The sequence below is a fragment of the Astyanax mexicanus genome, chromosome 2 (assembly GCF_023375975.1).
Source record: "Astyanax mexicanus isolate ESR-SI-001 chromosome 2, AstMex3_surface, whole genome shotgun sequence".
NCBI lineage: Eukaryota > Metazoa > Chordata > Actinopteri > Characiformes > Acestrorhamphidae > Astyanax > Astyanax mexicanus.
In genome coordinates this window covers 62,126,800-62,153,091 of record NC_064409.1, presented here as the reverse complement: position 1 = coordinate 62,153,091, position 26,292 = coordinate 62,126,800, and the positions used below count along the sequence as shown (strand labels likewise).

The 26,292-nt window shown below is 38.0% G+C and overlaps 2 protein-coding genes across 30 annotated transcripts in view; one reads left to right on the top strand and one right to left on the bottom strand.

Moving 5' to 3' along the window:
• The window catches only part of ces2b (carboxylesterase 2b), a 52,388-nt gene extending 40,812 nt beyond the window's left edge, over positions 1 to 11,576 (top strand). For 20 of the 28 annotated variants that reach the window (XM_049474686.1, XM_049474684.1, XM_049474685.1 and 17 more), the window contains 17 exons: positions 218 to 295; positions 438 to 585; positions 1,757 to 1,888; positions 2,002 to 2,074; positions 2,247 to 2,407; positions 2,849 to 3,038; positions 4,957 to 5,095; positions 5,246 to 5,379; positions 5,627 to 5,780; positions 6,870 to 6,971; positions 7,054 to 7,155; positions 8,154 to 8,297; positions 10,005 to 10,082; positions 10,243 to 10,387; positions 10,777 to 10,926; positions 11,069 to 11,141; positions 11,270 to 11,576. In XM_049474686.1, coding sequence (XP_049330643.1) covers positions 218 to 295; positions 438 to 585; positions 1,757 to 1,888; positions 2,002 to 2,074; positions 2,247 to 2,407; positions 2,849 to 3,038; positions 4,957 to 5,095; positions 5,246 to 5,379; positions 5,627 to 5,780; positions 6,870 to 6,971; positions 7,054 to 7,155; positions 8,154 to 8,297; positions 10,005 to 10,082; positions 10,243 to 10,387; positions 10,777 to 10,926; positions 11,069 to 11,141; positions 11,270 to 11,450 — 2,184 coding nt within the window. In that variant the 3' untranslated portion in view covers positions 11,451 to 11,576. The remainder of the gene's footprint in view (positions 1 to 217; positions 296 to 437; positions 586 to 1,756; positions 1,889 to 2,001; positions 2,075 to 2,246; positions 2,408 to 2,848; positions 3,039 to 4,956; positions 5,096 to 5,245; positions 5,380 to 5,626; positions 5,781 to 6,869; positions 6,972 to 7,053; positions 7,156 to 8,153; positions 8,298 to 10,004; positions 10,083 to 10,242; positions 10,388 to 10,776; positions 10,927 to 11,068; positions 11,142 to 11,269) is intronic. The other 8 variants (XM_049474663.1, XM_049474664.1, XM_049474675.1 and 5 more) reach the window with 8 other exon arrangements.
• A 1,010-nt stretch (positions 11,577 to 12,586) lies between these two features.
• Positions 12,587 to 25,934, bottom strand: fbxo31 (F-box protein 31). Of its 2 annotated transcripts, XM_049474690.1 has the most exons (10): positions 25,336 to 25,934; positions 23,389 to 23,460; positions 20,524 to 20,610; positions 19,149 to 19,225; positions 18,884 to 19,051; positions 17,968 to 18,042; positions 17,665 to 17,774; positions 16,435 to 16,588; positions 15,677 to 16,017; positions 12,587 to 15,485 (listed from the first exon to the last, which is right to left on the bottom strand). In XM_049474690.1, exons 1-10 carry the CDS (start codon positions 25,691 to 25,693, stop codon positions 15,263 to 15,265), a joined length of 1,665 nt encoding a protein of 554 aa, XP_049330647.1. In that variant the 5' UTR covers positions 25,694 to 25,934; the 3' UTR covers positions 12,587 to 15,262. The 2 variants fall into 2 exon arrangements, with proteins under 2 accessions (XP_049330647.1, XP_049330648.1); XM_049474691.1 differs by lacking the exon at positions 20,524 to 20,610 and having other exon boundaries at positions 25,336 to 25,930.
• Between the last annotated feature and the right edge of the window lie 358 nt (positions 25,935 to 26,292).

Sequence of the window (26,292 nt, the reverse complement as noted above, 5' to 3'; positions counted from 1 at the left end):
GAAAGCATGGAATAGAATACATGGAAAAATTGTGGGTGAAAATCATCTGCCGTTTGCGATCTAGGGTTTAAAAAATTATATGTATTTTAAACAACATATATTATCTATGAGTTATTTCTAAATATTATATAAAATAGGTTGATATATATATTAACCATGTTTTGCAATAAGGATCCATTCTAAGAAAAAATGATATTCATAATTATTTCTTCCACAGATATTTCTTACTCCAGAATGGGCTAAAGGAATGGATAGAGAACAAGTTCTGTCAGTAATGAATGTCTTCGATTCCAATGTGAGTAAATATAAGGTACACACTGATAACACAGCTAAGCAAGTAACATTATTATCCATGCATCAATTTGTCTGGTTTAAACTTCTCAATAATAAGTAAAGAAGAGTTTTTGAGTTGGTGTCTGTCCTCATTTTCTATGAAGAAAAGACCTCGGTGGATCAATGAACTGCTGGCAGACGAATACCTGGGCTCATCTGTTGATCCGATTAAAATTCGAGACAGTTACAGAGAGATGATGGCTGATATAATCTTTAACATTCCTGCACTCTCACTAGCAAAATTCCATAAAGGTAAAAAAATTATCTGTTTTTATTATTAAATCCAGAGCTGTTCATTCATAATCTGAATTATAAATTTCTTTCACATTACAAGCAGTAATTATTGGTATTTGTAAATTTAGATGGATCACATTTTGTAATGTAAATGAATCTGAAAGAAAGAAGTTCAGTATGAAATCTGATCTAATCATTCATAATGCATTACATTACTTTACATTACATTACATTACATTTGGCAGACGCTTTTGTCCAAAGCGACTTACAATATTGAAGTGCAAATAATAGAAGAGGTTAAGTACAAAAATAATAGAAGTTAAAAATAAAGCATCTATAGATAGGGCCTTAAGGAGGTCAGAGGGAAATAATGGGATAGAGGAGTAGAGAAGAGGAAGAAGGAGATGAGGTTAGAATTAGTTAGTTTGTTAGAGGTGTTAGGAGAGTAAGTGGTCTTTGAAGAGCTCTGTCTTCAGGAGTTTCTTAAAGAGATTCTCCTGATCTGGTAGTGGAAGGTAGTTTGTTCCACCATTGGGGAACTCTGTATGAGAACAGTCTGGATTGCTTTGTGTGAATGTTTGGCAAAGCGAGGCGACGTTCATTGGAGGAGCGCAGCGGCCGGGAGGTAGCGTAAGCCTTCAGGAGCGAGTGCAGGTAGGAAGGAGCCTGTACTGTCATCACCTTGTAGGCGATTATAAGAGTTTTGAATTTGATGCGAGCAGCAACCGGTAGCCAGTGGAGCTCAATGAGCAGCGGAGTGACATGTGCCCGTTTTGGTTGGTTGAAGACCAAACATGCTGCTGCATTCTGAATCATCTGTAGTGGTTTTACTACACAGGCCGGGAGGCCAGTTAGTACGGCATTGCAGTAGTCGAGACGTGAGATTACCACAGCTTGTACCAGGAGTTGGGTGGCCTGTTGCGTCAGAAACGGTCGAATTTTTCCGATGTTGTAAAGCGCAAAGCGGCAGGATCGAGCAACTGAGGCCACATTGAGCAACTGAGGCCACAATGCGTCACATACCCACTAATAGGATACTTATTCAATTAAATACCACATATAAAATTATTTAAATGTGATTTTAGAAGATCAGATTTCACACATCGTCAAACATTTAAAGTTTTTATTGTTTTATTAGTGATATTTTGATGTGTAAACACTGCAAAGCTTTTGCATTTTTATCTTTCAGCAGCTGGAGCGCCAGTGTACTTCTATGAGTTCCAGCATCCTCCCAGCATGTTCCAGGTAAAAAGACCCAGCTTTGTTGGGACTGATCACGGAGACGAAGTTTACTATGTTTTTGGCTTGTGCTTTTGCTTTGGTAAGCAAATGTTTTTAATATTTCTCTACCTGTTGTAATATCAGATTATATCAGTGATCATCGACTTTGTGTTTTATCCTTGATTTGTTACCATTTATATATTGTTTTTAAAGACACTTTCACGGAGAAAGAGAATGAACTGTGTGGGACTGTAATGGAGTACTGGGGGAACTTTGCTCGCACTGGGTAAGTAATATTTATTTATTACATCTATACATTACATTCATGTTTGAGATCTTGATGGTGTTGTTCTTTTCTATGTAATTCTGTATATTTTTCGAATTAATTGGGTCTATCAATTGTTTTATGCCATTTGCGATGTGTCATATATTTGGTATATTTGTCTATTTGATTACAGTTCACCAAATGGACCAGGTCTGACACCATGGCCTGAGCATGGAGCTGATGCTGAGTATCTGGCCATTGGGCTGCAGCAGAAACCTGGCAAGAACCTGAAGGAAAAACACTATACTTTCATGACCGAGACTCTTCCACGCCTGATAAGAGAGAAAAAGGATGGCAAGTCAAGTGTGATAAAATACTTAGCATAATGTTTAATAATAACACTTAAAACAGCTACACTTTCTTAATGGTGCTAGTGGCATTCAGAAAGTAGATGTAACTAAGTACATGTGTATAATTAGCGTATGATTATCGTATCTCATACTAGGGTGACATGGTGCACAAAGAATATAAAGCTCTTGCTCTACTAAACAGTACTTCTAGATTAGATACTGCACTGTACTAAATATTCATTAATTGTCCGTTGTTTCATTTTTAGGGCAATATAATTTTGCAAAATTAATTGATTATTGTTGTCTTTTTAGTTGACCCTAATTTGGGTTCATTTGTTAATATATTGAGTATAAATACTTAAAAGCTTATTAGAACATTGTAAACTGTATTTTCAAAATTTTCTGAATATTTAAATGTGTTTATTTGTTCTCTCATCTATGACAGGACCTGTTATTCAGACTAAACTAGGGGCTCTAAAAGGGGAGTATTTGACGGTTAAAGGGAAGGACACGGTCATCCACAGCTACCTGGGAGTTCCGTTTGCAAAGCCACCATTGGGCCCTTTGAGACTCGCCCCACCACAGCCTGCAGAAGCCTGGGAAGGAGTCCGAGACGCCACACAGCAGCCCAACATGTAAGATTTAAGTGATTATTTGTTCAACCCAAGAAAGTGACTGACTCATTTTTACACCACAAATTTTACTTAATGTATTATTTCATGATTCAGTAATCTGTCCCCAAATGCATCAATTTACCCAGGGTTCTTGCGGGTCCTTAAAAAGTCTTAAAATGTCTTAAAAATTAAATCCTGGTAGTTAAGGTCTTACATTGTCTTAAATTTACTGGAAATTTGCTGTAGGTACATTTTCAGACAGTGTGTTTAATGTCAGTAGAAAAACAAATTGGCCCACTGTAAACGTCTAATCCGGGGAGAGAACTAACATCAGTGGAGAGCTAGCTAGCATACTAACGTTAGCGGTGAGCTAGCTACGTTACCGAGGAGAGAACTAAGGTTGGCGGAGAGCTAACTAACATTAGCGGTAAGCTAGCTACTTTACTGAGAGGAGAACTAAGGTTAGTGGAGAGCTAGCTAACATTAGCGGCGAGCTAGCTACATTCCCAAGGAGAAAACTAAGGTTAGCGTAGAGCTAGCCAACATCAGCGGCGAGCTAGCTACATTCCCAAGGAGAAAACTAAGGTTAGCGTAGAGCTAGCCAACATTAGCGGCGAGCAAGCTACATTCCCGAGGAGAGAACTAAGGTTAGCGGAAAGCTAGCCAACATTAGCGGCGAGCAAGCTACATTCCCGAGGAGAGAACTAAGGTTAGCGGAAAGCTAGCCAACATTAGCGGCGAGCAAGCTACATTCCCGAGGAGAGAACTAAGGTTAGCGGAAAGCTAGCCAACATTAGGGGCAAGCTAGCTACGTTACCGAGGAGAAAACTAAGGTTAGCGGAGAGCTAGCCAACATTAGCGGCGAGCTAGCTACGTTACCAAGGTGAATATTAATGTTAGTTAGCAGAGAGCTAGCTAACATTAGTGGCAAGCTAGCTAACATACTGTCTTTACCAGCGAGTTAGCTAAGCTATCGGGAAGAGAACTAAGGTTAGCGGAGGTCTCCAATACAATCATTTTTTTTTCCCAAAGAAATTATTACTACATTTTGGGGTTTTAAATTATATTTATCGAGGTCTTTAAAAGGTCTTAAAAAGCATTAAATTTGACTTTTAAAATGGGGCAAGAACCCTGTTACAGCCATAAAGTCAGAAACAATTGGTAAAAGTATTGGTAAGTATTTTAATTTATTTTGACTTTTATTAAATTGCAAACAGAGGTCAAGATATTTCATGAATTTTCTGGTCAAATTCAATTCATTTTTTAATATACTTCCATTCCTGCATTTCAGGCCTGCAACACATTCCAAAAATGTTGGGACAGTAAAATTTAACACTTGTTGCAGTTCTTTTCTTATAACACTTCAAGTACATTTTGGCACAGAGAATACAAGTGAAGTATTTTGACCCATCCTTTTTGCAAACATGCCCTCATTCCATTTTCCATTTCAACATTACCTGTGCATTGCCTGTTGGGGACAGGAAAGAACTGCAGGCAGGCCAGACCGATACTGTGTGCAGCATGTGGATTTGCCTTGGCTTGTTGAAAAATGCATGTATGTCATTGGAAAAGATGGGTTGCCACAGTTTTGCCTGGCATCAGCTATTGTTTAATGACAGTAGGATGCAGTGTTTTCTGAGGAATCAGAAGAATGCAAGAATGGATACATTTTGGGTTTATGCCATCTGCAATTAAATGACAGTTTAAGTAAAGTTAAGAAACAGTATGTGTCATTTAATTAGCATTGTCTATACTGTCCCAGCCTTCTCTGAGATTGAGATTGTATGAAGGCATGCCAAATGAACTATTCAAGTAATGCAACAAACTGACCCAATGTTTTTTATTATTAAGTTTATTCACTTGAACTCTTGAATTTGTTTGCACTGGAAACTTTTTTCATATTAGTGTGATTTTTAAATTATGATTTTGATGTTTGCAGGTGTATCCAGAAATGGAAAGCAAATGCAAACCTCTTTGCCAATTTTTTACGGAGTGTGGAGGTTCCTGACATATCGGAAGACTGCCTCTACCTCAACATTTACACTCCAGCAAAACCAGCTCAAGATATCAAGCTTCCTGTAAGTTCTCCAGCAACTCCTAACCTCTGTCTTACTCACTTATCATAAAACCATATGCCAGTGAGGTGTTTACCTTTGTCCCTGACCTTTAGTACTTTAAAAGTCAATGCAGGTTACCAAATTGACACTTTCATTGTTTGTGTTTTTTAGGTCATGGTTTGGATTCATGGTGGGGGTTTTAATGCGGGCTCTGCATCAATCTTTGATGGATCAATTTTAGCTGCATACCAGGATGTAGTTGTAGTAGTGATCCAGTACAGGTTGGGTCTGTTAGGATTCTTCAGGTAAGTCAGAGACTGAGAGATGATTGAATTACATATTTATTCAAGCTGTTACCTCTGTTGACCCCAGGCTTACTTAGATACTGCTGCCAAATTGTGTAATTAACTTACTGTGTGTTGCCTCTGCAATACAGAATTTATTGCATATATTGTGTGTATGTTCAGTTTTAAAAACAGTAAAATAGGCACTGGTTAAACACTGAAATTATTTTTACCTACTTGACTTCAGTGTAATTTCTTTTCCTTTCAGCACAGGGGATGAACACGCCCCAGGAAACTACGGCCTCCTGGACCAGGTGGCTGCACTTCAGTGGGTGCAGGAGAACATCCACAGCTTTGGAGGAGATCCTGGATCTGTCACCATCTTTGGCGAGTCTGCAGGAGGAATCAGTGTGTCCCTTTTGGTGGGTATATAATTCATTTGCAAGTGAATATTGGGAAAACCAGGTGGTTAATAATATATTGTAGCAAGAGAGAATGAATAGTGTAATAGTAAACCCACTTGAAATAAATGATGAGGTAGTAGAATGAGTGAGCTAGTTTTAAATGCTTGGCATTATAATAGCTGCTAAACAGGATTGACATCTTGTGATATTAAAAATGGCACAACAATGATTGTATGTGGTGTGTTAGTTTTGTGTAGAAACATTGTGATAATTGGCATTTTCTTTGCTCCTGGGCTCCCCCTACTGTTGTGAAGTGGAACTCATTTTTATGCCATCCTTTATAAAGACATGCTTACATGCATTTCTGGACAAGATGAGAGATGCAAAACTGTTATTGAAAGTGAAACAAGCAGGTGGCTTGAGATGGTAGAGTAAAATTACAGAATTTTACACAAATATTAGTTTTGAATATATTAGTTATGAAATATTAGTTTTCCTGCTTACTTTACCAGTTACTGCTAACTGCTTCTTAAATAGAGTGTGCCGATCCCTAAGTAGCAGCGACAGGGGGGCTTTTATCATTATTACATTCAGTTGAGTATTATAATTTTGAGCTGTTATTTTATGGTAACAATGTTATATAATGTTTGCTTAACCTGTTGGCATAAGAGTGATTAACACTGCAACTAATATTTTAAACCTGATTGTCATTATCTTTAACTCCACAAAAAAATAACAACTGAACAAATTAGAAAGAGCATATTTGCGGCTGGTATCAATAATTTGATTTACAAATTCCTTTATTCCAGTATATACTGTGCAATTCTAACACCAATATGAACCATAAAATAAGCCACAGAGAAACTGCTAAGAAACATCCATAGCATATGTTTGTTCATACAAATACCTAAAGAATTAATTTGCCTATTCATGTTAAGCGTCCTGTAATGACAAATGCTGTACAAAATGTATATTGAAATATATTATTTATAAAATATTATTTACATATTTAGATCTGTATTTATAGTGATTGTGAGATGTTATGTGTTTATATTGTGAACATCATGAATGACTGATTTATATATTTTATCTCTGTTTGTCTTTAAGCTTCTCTCTCCGTTGTCTGCTGGACTTTTTCATCGTGGAATTGCAGAGAGTGGCTGTGCTGTAATTGCAGGTATTGTGGAGGATCCCGTTCCATCAGCCCAGGTAAAGTATACCCCCTTTATTCTTTTTCATAGTCTGCTCTTTTCTTCTGAAAAAAACTGACATTTTTTTTGTGTATTTCCAGCATGTGGCCAAAGTGTCAGGTTGTGACATGAGCAGCACAAAGAAGATTGCTGAGTGTGTAAAGCAGTTGCCAATAGAGGATATCAGAAGACTTACTGAAGGGGTGAGTAATAGATACAGATTATTAATATGTAATGATGTAAGGAGTAAACAACATATTATAATGTTAAAATATAGGCTTATTAATACAAAATGTACAAATATTAAGGTGCATATGGCCTGAGTTATAAAACTACTTCAGGTGATCCAGAAAACCAGCCAAAGTGTGCAAATGTCACCTTACTGCTCATTGAGCTCCACTGGATACTGGTTGCTGCTCCTATTACATTCAAAGCTCTTTACAATTACCTACAAGGTGATGACAGAGCAGCTCCCTCCTATCTGCACTTACTCTTAAAAAGACTTACTTTCCCTCCCAGCCACTGTGCTACTCCAGTGAACGTCTCCTCGCTTAACCAAACATTCAAACAAAGCATGTGGTGTAAAATGGTTTAACAAGCTACCTACTTTTACTAAAACAGGAGCATCCCTCGCTATCTTTAAGAAACCCCTGAAGACTGAGCTCTGTTGAGAGCACTTACTCTCCTAACACCTCTAACAAACTAACTACTTCTAATCTTACTTCCTCCTCTATCCCACTATATCCCTTTGCATTCTGTGTCCTCTATTGCTAAATCTACACCATTATTTGTAAGTCGCTTTGGATAAAAGCATCTGCCATATGTAATATAATGTAATGCTTTTTCTAAAAAAATATGTGGAACTAGAGCCGTCAGTAGAAGTGTCAAGATTGGGTAAACAAGGTGAGGTTTAAGTGCAGCTGTGTTGCATTATTACTGACTAGGTATTTAAGATCAATCATATTTTTATAATTATTGTGATATTAGTTCACAATAAATATGCAATAATTTTTCTTACAATGTTATTGCAAATTTATTAACATAAGTTTGCAAAAAATATTGTTAACAATTAACCAAATTGCATTACCTGTGTGCAGCAACAGAGGGGGTCATGTGACATAACGAGGTTGAAAGCAAAGTGAGCAATGGCAAACTCTTGATCTGAGCTTAACTGTACAGTTTCTTTGTTGCTGGTTTTCAGGGTGTGAAGCTGAAGTTTGTAGTAACAGAAGATAAAGCATTCTTGCCCAAACCTGTGAACGAGCTCCTTCAGAATCAAGACTTCCACAAACTGCCACTCATGATTGGTGTGAATAATGACGAGTTTGGCTGGCTGATACCCAATGTGAGTAAAAAGTTTGGCAGTATGTATTATATGGATACATTTATGAACTATATAAAAATAATTACCATATTTTGTGAAATCAGCTCTTTATTGAACACTTTGAAAGCATTAAACATTTCTTACGACTTTGAAAATAAGTTTGATGGATCCTTTTTTTAATAAGGGGTTAAGAAGTGATCTTAGAATTGCAAGTCTCTTTTTTATTGTGGAGTCATGAACGTTGACCCTAACTATGGCAGGTGAGGCCTGCAGGTCTTTGGATGTTTTAATTTTTTGTTGTTTTTTATTTTTATTTTATTTCAAATTTTTCCCATTTTCTTCCCAATTTACACGGCCAATTACCGAACCCACTCATTAGGACTCCCCCTATCACTAGATCTTTTCGAGCTGTACCTGTGCTGTAGACATCACCCTAGAAGTGATGTGGGGAAAGAGTGCCATCTACCCACCCGGAGGGAGCAGGGCCAATTTTTGCTCCCTCTGACCGCCAGCAGCTTGATGCCAAGCTGCATGAGCGGGGGATTCAAAATTGTGACCTCCCGCTCATAGTGGCAGTGCTTTAGACTACTGGACCACTCGGCGCCCCCCAGTTTTTTGGATGTTGTGGCGTCTTTTGTGACCTCTTGCATGAGTTATTGCTGCTCTCTTAGGGTAAGAAAAACGTTTCTCAATGTGCAATTGCATGTATCTTAGGGATTTCATCATCTGTAGTCCTTAATATCTTTAAAAGATTGAGAATCTGTAGAAATATCTGCAAGTAAGAGACAAGGCAGAAAATCAACATTAAATGCCCATGACCATCGATGCCTTAGGTAGCACTGAGCTTTCTGTAGGGATATTACCACATGGGCTCAGGGTCACTTTAGAAAATCATTGTCAGTGAACACAGTTTGTAGCTCCATATACAGCTCTTTCATGCCAAGCGAAAGCCATATACAAAACAACACCCAGATACACCGTTGGCTTCTCTTAGCCCAAGCTCATTTGAGATTGACTGACAAAGTGGAAAAGTGGCTTGTGATCTCCTTCAGCCGAAAGAGTAAAAGGACTGCAGTTTAAAAGCAGCGTCTCTGATGGTATGGGGGTGTGTTAGTGCCCATGAATTGGGTAACTTTCACATCTATGAAGCACCATTTATGCTTAAAGGAACACTCAGGTTGTGGAGAAACGTATACTGCCATCCAAGCAACATATTTTTAAGGGACATTCCTTCTTAATTCAGCAGGACAATGCCAAGCCACATTCTGCACGTGTTACAACAGCTTGCCTTAGTAATAAAAGAGTGCGGCTACTAGACTGGCCTTCCTGCAGTCCAGACCTGTCTCCCATTGAAAATGTGTGGAGCGCAAAATACAACAATGGACAGTGGAGCAACTGATGTTCTACATCAAACAAGAAACAAAAATAATTCCACCTACAAAGCTTAAAAAATTAGTGTCCTCAATTTCCCAACGCTTATTAAGTGTTGTTACAAGGGAAGGTGATGTAACACAGTGGTAAACATTCCCTTGTATCAACTTCTTTGGAATGTGTTGCGGGCATCAAATTAAAAAATGAATGAATATTTGCAAAAAACAGTTTATCCTTTTGAACATTAAATATCTGTTTTTTGTTTGTCACAACTGGAGTTGGAGTTGTATATTTACCATGTTTTGCCACGAGGATCCGGCCTAAGTAAGATGACATTCATAATTATTTCTTCCACAGGCAATTATGTCTCCAGAATGGGCTAAAGGGGTGGACAGAGAGCAAGTTCTTTCAATAATGAGTGCCTATGTTCCTAATGTGAGTAAATGTATTTGTATATACTAAAATGTATTTAATATTTCGTGTCAAGTAGTCTTGTTTTTATTCCTTACAGTAAGTAGAGCTCATGGCATTTTATTCCTCACATCAGTGGAGTATGTATAGAAACATATATTAATTGTCCTTATTTTCTATATAGAAAAACCCTCAGTGGATCAAACTGCTGGCAGACGAATACCTGGGCTCATCTGTTGATCCGATTAAAATTCGAGACTGTTTCAGAGAATTAATGGCTGATATATTGTTTTACATTCCTGTTCTCTCACTTGCAAAATTCCACAAAGGTAAAGAAATATTATCTGTTTATATTATTAAGTATAAACTGCATTTTCATTAAAAGCCTCATTAATTAATTCAGATTTTCTGTCAGATTAAATTTGGATATCTAGATGGTTTACATTCTGTAATGAATGTGAACCATGAAATTCTGCCTCACGTATATATATATGGGCAGAAAGCTATAGAGTATGAAAGCCGATCTATTCACATACCCAAAAAATTGGATATTTATCCCGTCAAAGACCACATTTGAAATGACTGATTTAAGATCTTATGATTTGAAAATTTCAGATTTGACATGTCCACATACATGAATGGTTTATTGACCAATGCAACACTTTACTAAATCATCAATATTACAGTGTTGATATATTGATGGGTTTTTATCTTTTAGCAGCTGGAGCGCCGGTGTACTTCTATGAGTTCCAGCAGCCTCTCAGCATGTTCCAGGTAAAGAGACCCAGCTATGTTGGGGCTGATCACGGAGACGAAATTGCCTTTGTTTTTGGCTTGTGCTTTGGCAATGGCCACGTTACAAGGACTGGTAAGCAAATATTTTAAATATCTCTTTACCAGTTTTAATATCAGATTATATCAGTAATCATTTTAACTTTTTAACGTATATTCTTTTAATAGTTTTAATATAATAAATATTAATATATATATATATATATTTTTTTTTACAGGCTCAGTCACAGAAAAAGATAATGAACTGTGTAGAACTGTGATGAACTACTGGGGGAACTTTGCTCGTACTGGGTGAGTAATAATTAGTACTTCTATACATTACATTCATGTTTCAGATCTTCATGGTGTTGTTCTTTTTTTAAATTGATTGCTTTATTCCATGTGTCATATATTTGGTATATTGGTCTGTTTGATTACAGTTCACCAAATGGACCAGGTCTGACACCATGGCCTGAATATGGATCTGATGTTGAGTATCTGGGCATTGGGCTGGAGCAGAAGCCTGGCAAGAACCTGAAGGCAGAGCATTACATCTTCATGACCGAGAAACTTCCAGAGCTGGTGCGTTCAGCTCAGGAGAAGGAGCACAGTGAGCTGTAGAAAAAGCTAAAGCTTCAGAATTTAGTTAAAAACTTAATGTCAATGTTTCAAAATGAACAAATCTAAAAAGAACATCTAAATATTTTATAAAAAAAATAGTCTGGGTGTGTTTCATTCTTAGTAGTACTTCAGTGTCATGTCATGATTATAAAAAATAGGTCTGAATTTGAGAAATCATCAGCAAGATTATAGCACCTGGCCCATAATTAAAAAAGGTATTGTAGATATTAAACCTACAGCAGAATTTCTTAGCCATCTTTAACACCTGCTTGTTTCAGTCTAATTAATAATAACAATAATAATATTAATTTTGATTTATATAGGGCGTTTCACAAACACAAGGATGCTTTACAATGGCAATATTAAAATGAACTCATTCATTTTGACCCATAGTGTGATCTGTTAGGCAGGGGTGAATACAGCAATTATACTCTGATACGAACCAAAACAACTACACCGTGACAACAAATTCTGGAACCATTCACGGAACCATTGTGGTGAGAACGTGATCTGACCTCATTTTGACAACTTTCAGATATACTTTGTGAATTTAAGCTAAACTGCATTCTTCAGGTGTGAATTAACCTGGTATATTCAACGGATAATTACTATGGCTGTGAACGAATGCAGTCAGTAAAGCAGCTTCATGTTAAATTACAAAGAATTATAAAGAATATATATAACACTAGTCCAGAACACAGAACCTTCTTTCTGTATTTACATTCCTGATCCTGCTGCTGACAGATCTGACCAATAAGAGAAGAAAAAGCTCTCACATGGATTGTTGTGACTTTCAAAGAAAGGGGAAAACTGTTTAAGAAGTTTACAAACTTGTTAACAGATTTGGACCAGTGCAAACTAAATATAAGTGAAGTCCTTAGTCCTTAGTCTGAGCCTAAAGTAAAGCCTTTTCTAAAAGTCATTGTCAGAGATATTTCTACAAGGAACTTCTTGGGTTTAAGTTAACTTTGTAATCTGGTAAATTCAGATTCTAGGGCATATATCATATATAGAAGAGGATTTCTCAATAACTAAATACGCCCCTGGCTAACTAAAATAGTCCACTTCTTCACAAACAAATGACAATATAAAAAATGATCTCAACCTGAAGCAGTGATTTAAAACACAGACAAAACTACTTTTTACCTTCATTTATTGGGAATAGACGAACACTTACTTCAAAGCTCCCTGAAGTTGTATGCAATGGATTTTACATTAGACACAACTTTCATTAGACATCTGTTAAGAAGTCGTGTAGATATCCTGTTTGAGACAGTTCTCACTTTACAGAGGTCATACAACAGACAGGTGGTATTTTTTTTTAAAAATTGAACATTGCAGTGATGTGCACAATCATCCCTAAACAAAGCTGAAATATATAATTAAATATTTTTTCCCCATTCATTTTACATATATATATATATATATATATATATATATATTATATTTATATTGTAGTGGTTAGTTTTTGCAAAGCTGCAACTGAATACAAAAGTACAGACAGCGGAATCTAGTCTGGTCATTGCCTATGCTGCTTAGGAAAGAGCACTTTGAGAGGAGCAACTGCACAGCTTTTTGATCGCACCTCAGCACAGCACAAGGAAGCATCTGTCATATCTGTTGGACGAAATTGCCTGAAGGATATTAAGGAGGTTAAACAAATGCGTTCCTCGTCGTATAAATATAAAACAAAAGATGATAATAAATAAGCATGCCACATGTTCTATCAATATTAATATTCAAGCTGTTTGGGTTTATTTAGTGTGTAGGAAAATTGTCACTGACAAGTGCAACATAAGTTATTGAGCCAATAAATAATGTTAAAGCAGGTCCAATCTGCCTGGGATCCAGTGAATTTTGCAGGTACTAGCTGGTGCTTTCCACACATGCACTTGCATGCCAGTTTCTGGTGCCATTCCTTTCCAGAGTGACAAAAGCTAGAGAAAAGTAAGGCTGGCTTATTTACCAATTATAGATCCATGTCATTTTTAACCATTTAGAAATATGATTTGCATTTTTATGAATAAAGGATTTGAAGGATATTCATTTAAGAGAATGCATACATGTACTGTAGGTATGGCACCCAAGGTACAAAGCCAAAGTCCATAAATATATGAATGAAATACTCTCAGTTACCTAATTAAGGAAATTCACCCACATGTGTTAGAACAGCATGCATATTCATTACAATACATGCTCTTGTGAAGTAGATTTAGATGCTGCAAATAAATCACCCAGGTAAAGTGATTTACTCAAAGGAATAACTAACAGAAATTGGCTAAATTATACAGTACATGCTGAATATGCAGTTTTAGCTCCAAAAGATGGTATAAAGCTTAATTTCAGTCTGTTTTTGTAAAAAAAATAAATAAAAGAAAGAGAAAAAAAGCAGGTTTCTAGACAAAACAAACCCCTTAAAATCCGATTTTTGGTCTGGCACAGGACGGCATCATAACAGCTCTAGTAAAGTCATCTAAGAACTGCGTCACATAATGTATTAACATATTTTACCACTGACTGATACTCAAAGTCTTTTGCTGCGTTACATTTTCCTTGGATATTGGAGCTGGGAATTGTGCCATACTTGGATTGACTGTGTTCCAGTTACACATTTAGATAATTGTAAACAGTTGCAAAACATTTAACAGTAATTTAAATATTTTAGAGTTTATTACAACTGGTTTGACAGTCTTGAAAACACTTGTATAGTTGATTATATGATATTTTGCAGATCCAAACATCATTAAAACATGTCCACAGACAGAAGCTAAACAGAACTGTGTGTACAGACTGATTTAATGACACACAAATAAATGGAAGTGCTAACATTACTACTGTCTGTATTACTGTTGATGTGCGGTGCAGCCATCTTGGATTCTAAATTCAGGGCTGGTGAGGTTCTTCTGACTTTCCAACTAGGAAATCTGACTTGTGTTTCAGTTCCTAAATGGAACTTAAAACATTTTCCGACATCCAAGTTCAAATGGAATGCAGCTTTTATCATGGGTCATACAAGGTTCACATTCTAACCATCTGTACTGTGTACCACAGGCTACGTCAGTTACTTATTGAAAACATTCAAATAAAAAAATGAGAGGCAACCTCTTCAATCATCCTCATGGTCAACGCAAGCCACGGAAATTAAAAGCAATGCAACAGCAGTACAGATTAAAAAACAACAGCATAGTCAAATAGCATGAGATCGGACAAAGGACAAAGCATCAATTATAAGCTACCACCAACTGAACAGCTGGGAACATCCCACTTTTGTTGAAGACAGACCTTTAGAACTTAAATTACTTTCAAGAGTACAGGCAGCTACAAATTTCTACGAGTAGTCTTGGGTTAAATACCATGGTAATGATACAGAGGCACACTCAGCTTGTTCCAGAGTATGTGGGTGTATTGTCATATAATCCTCTTCATCTTCATCTCCAGGTTACAAAAATAAATTAATTAAAAAGCTGATAAGAAAGCCTCAGTATAATACAACCTGTATGAGCTTGCCTCTGCAGACACACTTGTGTGCAGGGTATTTCTTTTTGTATGTGTGAAGACTATAGGGAGGTTGCTTCAGGTTGTGTGGGGATGTGAGTTTTGGAGCATGTTGAACAGGAATGGGCATTTCCTGCCCTGGGAGACCACAACAACATGTCATTTTCTGTCCCTGCTCCAACACTTATGGCTCAACTCATCAGCAGATTGGGAATTACTCATGAGTTCAGTCAGGCGAGTTGGACGTGTGGCCCTGCAGGGCTGGAATTGCCGTCTCTTTTGCAGGGGAGCAGGACGGAGGAGGAGGTGCTGGGCTATCAGGATGTCCATGATTGCATGTTGCGGAGCATAGCCTCGAAGCGCTCCATGTTGGGGGCCTGAGCGTGCTCCAGCTGGTCTGTCAGCCGGCTGTACAGGCTGAAGGACTTGAGCTCCAGCCAGATGAAACCAAAGCGGTCGTCATCGAACAGAACAAAAAGGCCTGGTGTGCGCTCCGGACTCGTGAAGCCGTGACCAGCTATGAGGCCTGTCCCATAGAAACTGACACACATTCAGAAATTAGTTATCAGATGCTCATCTGAACATGCTACTTAACACAATTACTTTTATTTGCTGCATTTAACCATATTGGAAAAACAAATATTAATTTCAATTAAAATTCCTAGAAACTGCACTCTACAATGAGCAAAAAAAGACCATGTTTAAATTTCCTGTAGAAGATTTACACTTACCACATCTTGCATGTGCGTGGGTACACCTCATTGCGGGCCATGACTCCTAAAGGCAGAACGAAGGGCTGGGGTTCAGTGCGAGAACTTGTTGCTCCAGCGCCAGCTTCTTCTGCTTCATCCGCAGGGGTGTTCTCTGAGCCCTCTGCCCCAGTGGAACACTCTTCTGCCTCCGCTGATGCAGCAGCAGGATCCTGGGATCCCCTCTGGACTTCCTCATGCACTCCCATCACCAGGCGAGAGAGCTCCTCGATGCTCCGCTGGTGCTCCAAGTCAGGCAGCTGAACCGGTCGACTAAGGTCTATGTCTAAGGTCAGCTGACCTGCTGGCACATTAGGGTCACCCTGGTAGACAATAGTGAGGAACAGAAGTTATTTTTTCTATCTGGTTTACATTTGTCTTACAGAATTCCATCTCACATTTTAAACAAAGTACAAAAAGTTCCTGTACTGTTCCACAGTTGAGCTGAGGAAATGAGAAGCAGACAATATGGACACTTTGCATTGTTTTATATCTTTGAGGAATTATTTTGAGTGCTTAAGATTTCTTAAAGTGCTTGCTAATCAAATAAACAGCAAATTCAGTACTTCTGTATCTCAGCAACACTGGGTTAACCACAGTTGTGCAATTAATACAATCTAATTACAGTCATTCACAGGAGAACTGCTTTCTCTCATTAATGGTCAATTCTGAAAGGTAACAGGCATGAAAAGGCCGAGATTTCATCCATACAATTCATGTGTAGAAACACAAGGACTCACTGTGAGTTTGGTGGCTTTGGCCCGAGAGCCATGGAAGCTCAGCATGATGATCTCCAGGCCGTGGCTGCCGTATGTGCCTTTGAAGAGGCCCGGCTGCAGTAAGTCTGAAGGTAGGCACGGGGGCAGGTATATTCTCCGGTACGTCAGGCAATTACTGCAAACATAGAGTTCATATGCTGGTGTTGTACTAATATGTTATAATTTGTGTCATTTAATATTTATTATATAGTATTAGGCCTGTCACAATAATTGCAATATCGATTTATCGTACAATAAATGAACATGATCTCAATCATTTTTGATTATCATGATATCGTCTATTGTGTTTTTTTGTATGTTTGTTCACATATAAAACAGTGAATATTGTATTTTAGCCAGTCATGCTTCAATAACTGTGACTCCATACACACAGTGTGGACTAAAGTAGGGGAAGAAATAAATATATAATACCCAAAATAATTATAATAAATGATTATTAACATTTTTGTTGCCTTTAAAAAGTGTATAAGTACTTTTGTATGCTATTCTGTTATCATCATGTCAGTGGCATTTAATAGTCTTAAAATTACAAAAATATCGTGTATTGCAATATATCGTGTATCTGGGACAATATATCGTGCACAAAAAAAATCTTATCGTGACAGGCCTATAAAGTATTATATACTATATACTATATGAAAAAAATATATAGTATATAGTACACCTGCTCATTTACTATTTCTTTCACAATCAAGGTATTAACAAAGAGTTTATCTTGCTTTGTGGCTGATTATTCTTCTCAAACTAGCCCAGGCCTTACAACTGCTCCAAAAATTTAGATTCTATTGGCAGTCCTTTTCTATAGGGAATAGACAAGCTGTGTGCAATTTCACATCTGTGTCTGCAATGAGTTTAAAATAAAGTAGATGAATGTATTTATTAGAAGTGGTGTCCATAAACATTTGAACATATAGTTTAGAAAGCATGGTCCCCAATATACACTGTAAACAATTATTCAGTTTAATACACATTATTAATCTGACATGGACTCTTCTTGAGATTTTTTTATGTCGCATGGATGTTACGTCAGTGTTTCTACATTCTATGTTAGGAATTTTCTTAAGAAAACATTCCACAGAAAATTCATGGGAAGTAATTGGTACATAAGACCCATTAACTTCTTACAAATCCAAACACAATTGCAGAACTACAGTTGTTGTCATGTAATTAACTTCTACATAGCACACTTACTCATACTGGCTGGTGTAGATAAACTTCATCAGGATCAGTTCCTGCATGTGTTCATGAAAAATATCCTCCAGTGTCCGTCCCCATTCCTCCTCCAGCCACGTACGAAACTCCTGCACACCCAGGCAGACAGGTATATGCAAACCAAATTAACCAAACAGAAAACTTTATACCTTCAGGAGCAAGTGATGTAGCAATGCAGCTGAAGCTACTTAGCTTCTAATCCTTCTCAGGAACTCCTGAGAAGAATAGACAACATTTTAGATGAAAAAAAGGAAGGTTGTTTGAGCTGAACTGCTCTCTCACCTCTTGTCTGCCCCCTGGCATTCGATGGTGATCTGTTTGGTTGCATTTGGTAGAGAACTCGTCTTTTTTTACTGTCTGCAAAACATGTCACAATACCACCTACTTTTTATTTTTGTTACAGCAATACTCTTACAGTAAAGGGTCTTTATCAAATAAATAAAAGTCTTCAGCTCTACTATTCACTTCTTCATCTACACAGTACATATAAGGAAATTGCACTACAAAAACAAGGCATTGTTTGTGATGTCACAAGAGGAAAGCAAACAGGGCTGTGGAAATTATATATGCTGGATCACAAATACAAATGGACCTCTCCATCACATGCAATGAATACTTGATTGTGCGCATATTGGGGGAACATGAATGCTACACCATTTAAAAATTTGGTCATGATGATTAGGGACCAACTGTGTGGTAATGCCTTCTAAGATGTATTCCTGGTACAAATTTCACTGTGGATTGAGGACTAATAAAGAGCATACAATACAGGTTTAGGGATTCTCAAGGACTAGTGGGTATCCCATGACTTTTGACTTATCAGTTTATATTTGCTTGTATAAGCCTATAGCAGTTTGGCTCTGCTCATTCACACAGAAGCTATAAGAGTTGTTTCACCCTGGGCTGCTTTTTTTTAAATGCAGTGCAATTCAGCAAGCATAAGCAGAGGCAATGTACATTTAAGGGGAATAAAAATACACAGTATCAGACTGTTTAAACTGTATCTTGGCTACCATTTCAACTAGGGTTTAACATATTAGCTTATGGTCCATTAGTGAGAGCGATCGATTTGGACACTTCAAATCATAGCATATTGTTTTGAGCTTTTCTACTAGAAATCCAGAGCGACTTGCATTTGAGTCATATGAGCCCTTTTACCAGAACTGTTGATTTTCCTTTTAAGCACATCCTTACTGACCTGAATGTCTCCTTTGTGAGGACCCTTATGGCCATACATGCACTCCACAGTTGCCTTCTTACTCTCCCACATGTGAATGCGGAAGAGGGGGCGGCGGCGCATTGGGTCCTCTACACGAGGATCGTGAGGCGGCAGATACATCCAACCGATTATAAACAGGCCATCCACCTAGCAAAAAACCCAAATGCGTTAGTAGTTGTAATGCACAACTGTGCTTCAGACACATTCAATATGTTTTAAATTAAATGAAAGTGAAGGAGCATACCACTACATTCAGTAGACCTCCGTATGGGCCTATGTCTGGCTGCCAGAGACCCAAAATGTGTCTGTATGGATGGAGCACTGTAAAACAAACATACAATACACATTTAAAAAGTCTATAAAACAGAGGGCAAAGTGGCATGCAGCAGCAACCACAAATCAACACAGAAAAGAGTGAGAGGAAAGGAGGTACAGTAACTGCAAGGCATTTCAGCACAATGCATTATTTATATACATACTGTTTCCCAGTCTCTGTGACATGTGATCTGTGTAATTACACTGTGTCTGACACTGTCTCTTATTCTGTACTCAGAATTATGCTTCATATTAGGAGTAGTTCAGTGTAGATTACTGTGTACTATTTTGTTGTAGATGTGAGAACAAGTTTATGAAAACTGAAATTATCTGGCTTTCTGTGTGACCATGTTAAATTTTCATTAGAATCTTTTAAGAGATGTACATAAATAGCAAAAAGAAAATTTGAATACAAAAATTTACAATACAAAATAATTTAAATATTAATGAAAGCATTAAAAAGATAATTTAATTTAAGAGGTTGCACAACTGGATGATCTGATATGCTCTTGAAAAATATATGAACTAAGGCAACTTGATGAAAGAAAAACATAAAAGGTAACTCAATTTATGTTAATCTAAAACAACTTCATTTCAAATTATTTAAGAGTATTTCTATTGCTATATATAATTACATTTTTACGCAATGCAAAGAAAAACTGCCAGATTTACAATGTATCAAAAGGTGAAAAATAGAAATAATTGAGATTTACAGCAGCAATTATCTATAGCAATTGTCCAAAATACCTTTTAAGCACTGCATAAGACGGCTCACTGCCTCCAGAAAGTGCTTGGTCAGGGTTATTGGCAATACATCTGCATTCACCTGTCAGGTTTGATTTGTAGAATAGGGATATTGCAGCTTACAAGCTGTGTGTAAAATAAAACTGTCTTATTCATTCAGAATCCAGACAATTCCATAGGCTTCATAAACCTGTCCACACCACTATATATGACTCAAATCATCATCATTTTTTTGTAAATGTAAAAGCAGTGTGGCTTAAAGCAGCAGAGTTACAAAAAAAAGGAAGAACCACTTCACACAGTCAGGTCAGGTTAGGATCACCGCAGACTCCTGTGCATCAAACTAGTCTGTGTCCTTTTCTTACGCATGCAGGACACAGAGGAGTGTAGGGCTCCAGGCAGACGCTGCCCTTTTATCCTGATCTACACCCCTCTGCTCCCACCCAGCTCCAAATCCGTCAATCATCAGAGCAAACCACCCAGATCAGCAGGAAAGGGCAACCTCTACCACACGCCACCACACACCACCCCATTCAGCCCTCACACCTGTCAGTACATACAGTGTGCATACACGTCCCGATAGTCCATGTGCTCGTAATCGGGAAGGAGCTTCATAAAGCGACCAGACTTCACACGAGGGTTCACACCTGGACAGGTACAGGTGAATGCACCACAGGAGGAGAGGAAAGGTAAAATATATGAACAGCTGGCTGAGAACTCGTTTGCGCTGCTGCACGTGTGTGGGGGGGGGGGAGATTGAAGGGGACAGAAGGGCAGGTGTTAATGGAGTGAAGATGAGCAAACACAATTAAGTCTGCAATGCAGTAGAGCATCTCAGTAAAGAATTACAAAAAAAAAAATACATTTTAAATAATACTCTATACTCTCTCCAACTTATTACTGTAAGCCAGTAAAAACACAAGCTTAAATGTGGGGGTGTGAGGCTGTGTGCAATTGTTCTGTGCTGGGGGTGCTGAAATGTTTTAGAGGCACTGTATATACATAACATACATAGCAAAGTCATTCAAAACTATATGCTTGGTTTCTTTTGATAATTTTTTCAAAACTAGAACTGGAGTAGTGGGTCAGTCGCGACAGAGACCAACTGGCAGAGACATGCCCAAGTCCATCAGATTACTAACATTATTTGGAAATGATAATGGAGTCAACCAAATACATGACCAATCAGTATAAGCAGTTTAATTGAAAAACATAAGGTCCCAGATACCTCTTCGTCTGTTTTTCAGTTGAAAGATACTACAGCTGTACAGGACTAGGATAGTAATGTGAGCAGAGGTAACTTAGCTTAGCATTTGTTTGTTCACCAAAAGACTCGATGCCTTCCTCTGTGTGAATTTCAATTAATGTGATTTACTGAGGTTTCTGGCGATCTCGATATGGCATATATGACAAGTATTTTTGCCATAAAATATGTTAATAATATTTTTGTTGGTTTTCAAGTGTCAAAAATGAACAATAAAAAGACCAAAAGAAATGGTACAAAATAAATTGGAATGAATCTTGAATGAAACTGGAATGTAACTGACATACCAAACTATTGACTTGCTCTACTTTCTCCATCTGCTTCTGCCAAAATATCATGCTAATGAGCTGAGTGGCAAAGAGGACATTGGTATGTGGCACATCAACCAAGTGTGTTTGAGTAAAATGATAATTGATGTTTTATACTATAAACTACAGAAAACATTTCTCCCAAATTCCAAATAAAAATGTCATTTAGAGCACTTTTTTGCAGAAAATGAGAAATGGCTGAAATAACAAAAAAGATGCAAAGCTTTCAGACCTCAAATAATGCAAAGATCATATTCATTAAGTTTTAAGAGTTCAGAAATCAATTTATGGTGGAATAACCCCGGCATTTAATGACAGTTTTCATGCATCCTGGTATGTTCTCCTCCACCAGTCTTACACACTGCTTTTGGATAACTTTATGCCACTACTGGTGCAAAAATTCAAGCAGTTTAGTTTGGTTTGATGGCTTGTGATCATTCATCTTCCTCTTGATAAAAAATATAAATTTTGTTCTTGTTTTTTCAATTGCAGTGAAACCCTACAAAAAACAGAAGAGTGCTGAAACCGCATCAACACACCCCATTTCCTGCATCCCTGGTATTTCCCATACTTATATGAACAACCATGAAGAAAACCCCCCTTCTGAAAATTAATTACCCACAGAATACTGTACTATAGTGCAAAGTAGATCTGTATAATCCAGGGTCAGGAACATGCCATATTAGATGCTGTTATGAACAGCTAGGAGGAGGACACTGCAGCATTAACGTCAGAGTGCAGCAAAGGGCCATCAAGGGACCCATCAGTGCAGCCTGCTGAGTTGCAAACTCTAAATGGTCTAGTTGAAGCTAAAAGCCTGGACACATATGAGGTCAGATCAGCCTGGAGGGTGGATGTAGCCTGGAAATGACAATGCTTTCATTTATGTCCATTCTACACACATAATCTGCACCAAACCTGGAGCTTAAATCAAGGCAACAAAATGCCTTCATTGCTGACACAGGCATTCAACTACATTTCTATTTATGGCATTTGGCAGAATCTCTTATCTACAGTGACATCCCCTTTAATCATATTACAGAAGAAGGTGAAAGGGACAAAAGAATACCGGCCAAAGACTCTTGCTATAGCGTGGTGTGCATGTCTGAGTGATGCATCAATCCACATGAAGGGCAATTGTGTTTCCCACAGTGCTATATCCACTACAGAAGGGTGGATCGATACTCAAATGCCAATACTTCCAATCATGACATTTCTTTAAAAAAAAATCTCCTAAAAAGTTCTAAGCAGTAACAGAATAAACAACTTTAATTATATTGTTGTATAATAATATAGTTATGATAATAATGCTAAATATTTTAGTGTGCAGGTTATACAGATTTTCATATATTACTGGTTTCCAAAAAAAACGGTGGTATTGCTCTTCCTTAGCAACTGCATACAGAGTTTGCAATATAATAGAATATTCTGGATGCAGCTGGACATAAGCTAAGATTCAACATTCCATACATCAGCTCGATGCATATAAATTATTTGGAGTGATGGAGTACCTTTCAGTAACTTTGTGGGTCTGAATACAACCAAATCTGCTAAAGGCAAAGGCTGTTGCTTCAGCAAATATAGACAAACTTTCTAACAATTCCCTATTTTTTCTAAAGAAACAATAAGACAAGCAGGTATCTACAAAACAACTGGACAAATAGTGTACATGAACCAAAAACAAGGTTAACAATTAGCCTAATTAAATGAGCTGTAGATTAACTAAAGAGAACTCTCTTAACTGATAAGAGTTATTTGTACTGATAAGTCTGAGGTGATAGTGCACGTTCAAGAACAAGATCTTTAGATAGTGATGGGTTAGACCATTGACTTTAGAAGATGAGCATACTCACGTTTTACATACAGTTCCCTGCTGGACACACCCATGACCTCCATCTTTCGCAGGTCATCCCTCATGCCAAACTCTGAAAAAGAGATAAGCAGCAGAATAAGGTATGTGTAAGGTTTTTTCAAATATATATAAATATCAAATTTGCATCATGTTTGTGTGTCCTTGATTTTAAGATATTTTTATATATAGATAGGGTGGCACAATCTATTGTCCTTTTGCAGGGTCATCGCAATAATCTACACAACATGCACAACAGTCATACACGTTTACAGAATGCGCAAATGTTGCAAATGTGATGCATTACAAAACTAAATTCCCCACTGTTCTCATTTGCCATGACCCATATCCAACAGAGGCTAATAATGTTTGCATAATATTATTTTGATGTTAATGAAATTGATTAATATTGTGACTGCTGGAAAAATCTGTGAAAATTAACATTCTATAGCACCATGTTGCCATAAAAATGAAGGGCACTACTCCTTTAATTTTCATAACATTCTTTTTTTTATATAATGTCGCAAGACATGTCTCTAGACAATAAAATTTGGGGGTAGAAGTTCATTTGAGATTTTATTTAGAAGGTGGAGCAATATTAATAGGAGTCAAATGGGGCCCCATGGGACTCAATGCCACCAATTGCTAAATTAATACATTCATTAACATGTTTACATTTAAATAACTATGAATAAAAAATATTGTGCATAAATACATGAAAGTCAAAAAACATTATATGTCACAAGTTAATGACATTTTAATTTAGTTAGTAAAATAGTTTATTTTTATTTGTTGACTCAGGCAACAATATATGATTAGACCACATTTGTTAGGGGAATAATGCTAATTAAGCAGTGGTGGTTATCATTATTATTATTATTATTATTATTATTATTATTATTATTATTATTATTTTATATCACAATGTGTATGGAAGAACAAAATACCGCAACGTCATTTTTTTGCAGTATTGTTCAGCCCTATATACTGTATAGGAGTATTAGGGATCACTGTCACTAAGGCTTATTATGGTGTATGTAGGCTATGTGTAGCCTGTGTGCGTAGCTAACTAGCGTTAGCTAGCGTTAACCGGCTGTCTGTGGAGCTGTAAACACAGCTAGCTAACAATGTTCAAATGCGTCCTAAATAATTTAAGGGCACACATATAAGGTCTAATAAAAAATAAAGGTGTCAGAAATACATTAAAGACAGTCTGCAGCGCTGAAAGAGCCGCTGACACTGTTGACAGCGGATTACTGTCAGCCTTCTAGTGATTAACGTTAACTGTAGCTACAGTAACTACAGAGAGGGGCAATTAGGAAAATTATGGCCACTACTGTAATTAAATAAGAATAAACCTGCTATTTTGTATCTTAGCATAGCCAAAACACGACTGGGTGTTCTGTCGAATTGTGCTACCCTGTCAAACCTTGCTACCCTAGTGTATATTTAACTGTAAAATACAAAAGAAGCACCATAATAGAGCATGTTCCCGGTGGATGTAGCAAGTATATTTGGATAGCAAAAATCACTGTATCATGGTAAGTTAACGTTAAAGTTATGGCAATGAGAGGTCATTACTAACTGCTTTTTTCCCCAAGTAATAATTATTGTATTTATTATTATGATTCATTTCCATTTATACTTTTTTCGCAATGACAGTGAGTCCAGGGTGTTTAATGCACAAAATAAACAAAAAAACACGAGAAATAATTAAAAATTAAAGGTCAGCGCATGCGCAGTGCCTTTAGGAAGCATGTATCGATTGGTAGCAAAACTAGACAGAACACCGAACCCCGGAATGGACTCGAATAAGTACACTGTCATATAAGGCAGTCCTGCCAAACATAGCTAACGCTAGCTAGCTAATAGCTTAACCCCCACACACAGCTGATTTTAGCTGGCTGGTGGGTCTCCGTCAAACACAGGGACGAGCTCCAGTGTTGTTTACCCTCAGTGCATCGTCTCCTCCAGATGGTTTCCGTGCTGAGGATCTGCCTGAATTTCTTGCAGACCAAGGCCAGGTTGGGCAGCACCGTGCCCGGCAAAGAGGAGAAGATCTCCACTAGAAGCTCCGGGGGAAGATCCACCAGAGACTGAGGGCTCCCCGCTACTCTAGCGGCGGCAGCGGCCTCGCTAGGCCCCGCTGTGCGGCTCTGGTGCCAGCCGCCCCTCGCCTCGCCCACGATCCTCTCCCCCTCCTCTTCGTCCATGTCCATTTCGGAGTCGCTGCCGTGCTGGTCGTGCCTCTGCCGCCGCCTGCACCGCCGCGACTGACCCACTCCGCAGAGTCTGGCACACACCGCCATCCGTAGTCACCAAACAGGCAACATTACATCAGTGGAACAGCTGCCGTGTCCGTCCCTCCGCTCTCGCTTTCGCTCTCGCTCTCGCTCTCTCACCCTCCCGCTCCGCTCCGCTCCGCTCCGCTCCCCACCGGTCCGTCCGTTCTTCCCCGCTCACAACATCTACCATACACTCACAGCAGTCAGTCAGCCAGCCAGTCGCCGAGCTCATCTGCTACGTGACTGGGCGGTTTCCCGTGACGCAGACGGGCAGCACTGACTGCTGGATATGCCTCATTACCAATCATATGACAGGGAATCATTTATATCACCGTGCTGTGGATCTAAGAGCTGAACAGTGGTCTCCTCTACTGTATACTGGGTGTGTGTGTGTGTGTCTGTGTGTGTGTGTGTGTGTGTGTGTGTGTGTGTGTGTGTGTGTGTGTGTGTGTGTGTGTGTGTGTGTGTGTAAAGCTTTGTTTATGATTTTCCCTCTAACCTCTCTTTAAAAAGTAATAGCAACAAATTGTTATAGAACAAATTTCAAGTCTGTTTGGTCTTCCAAGTTCTGTAGTACTGTAATGTATTGACGTTGAGGGTGTCAGCTGTGGGCCTGTATTTGC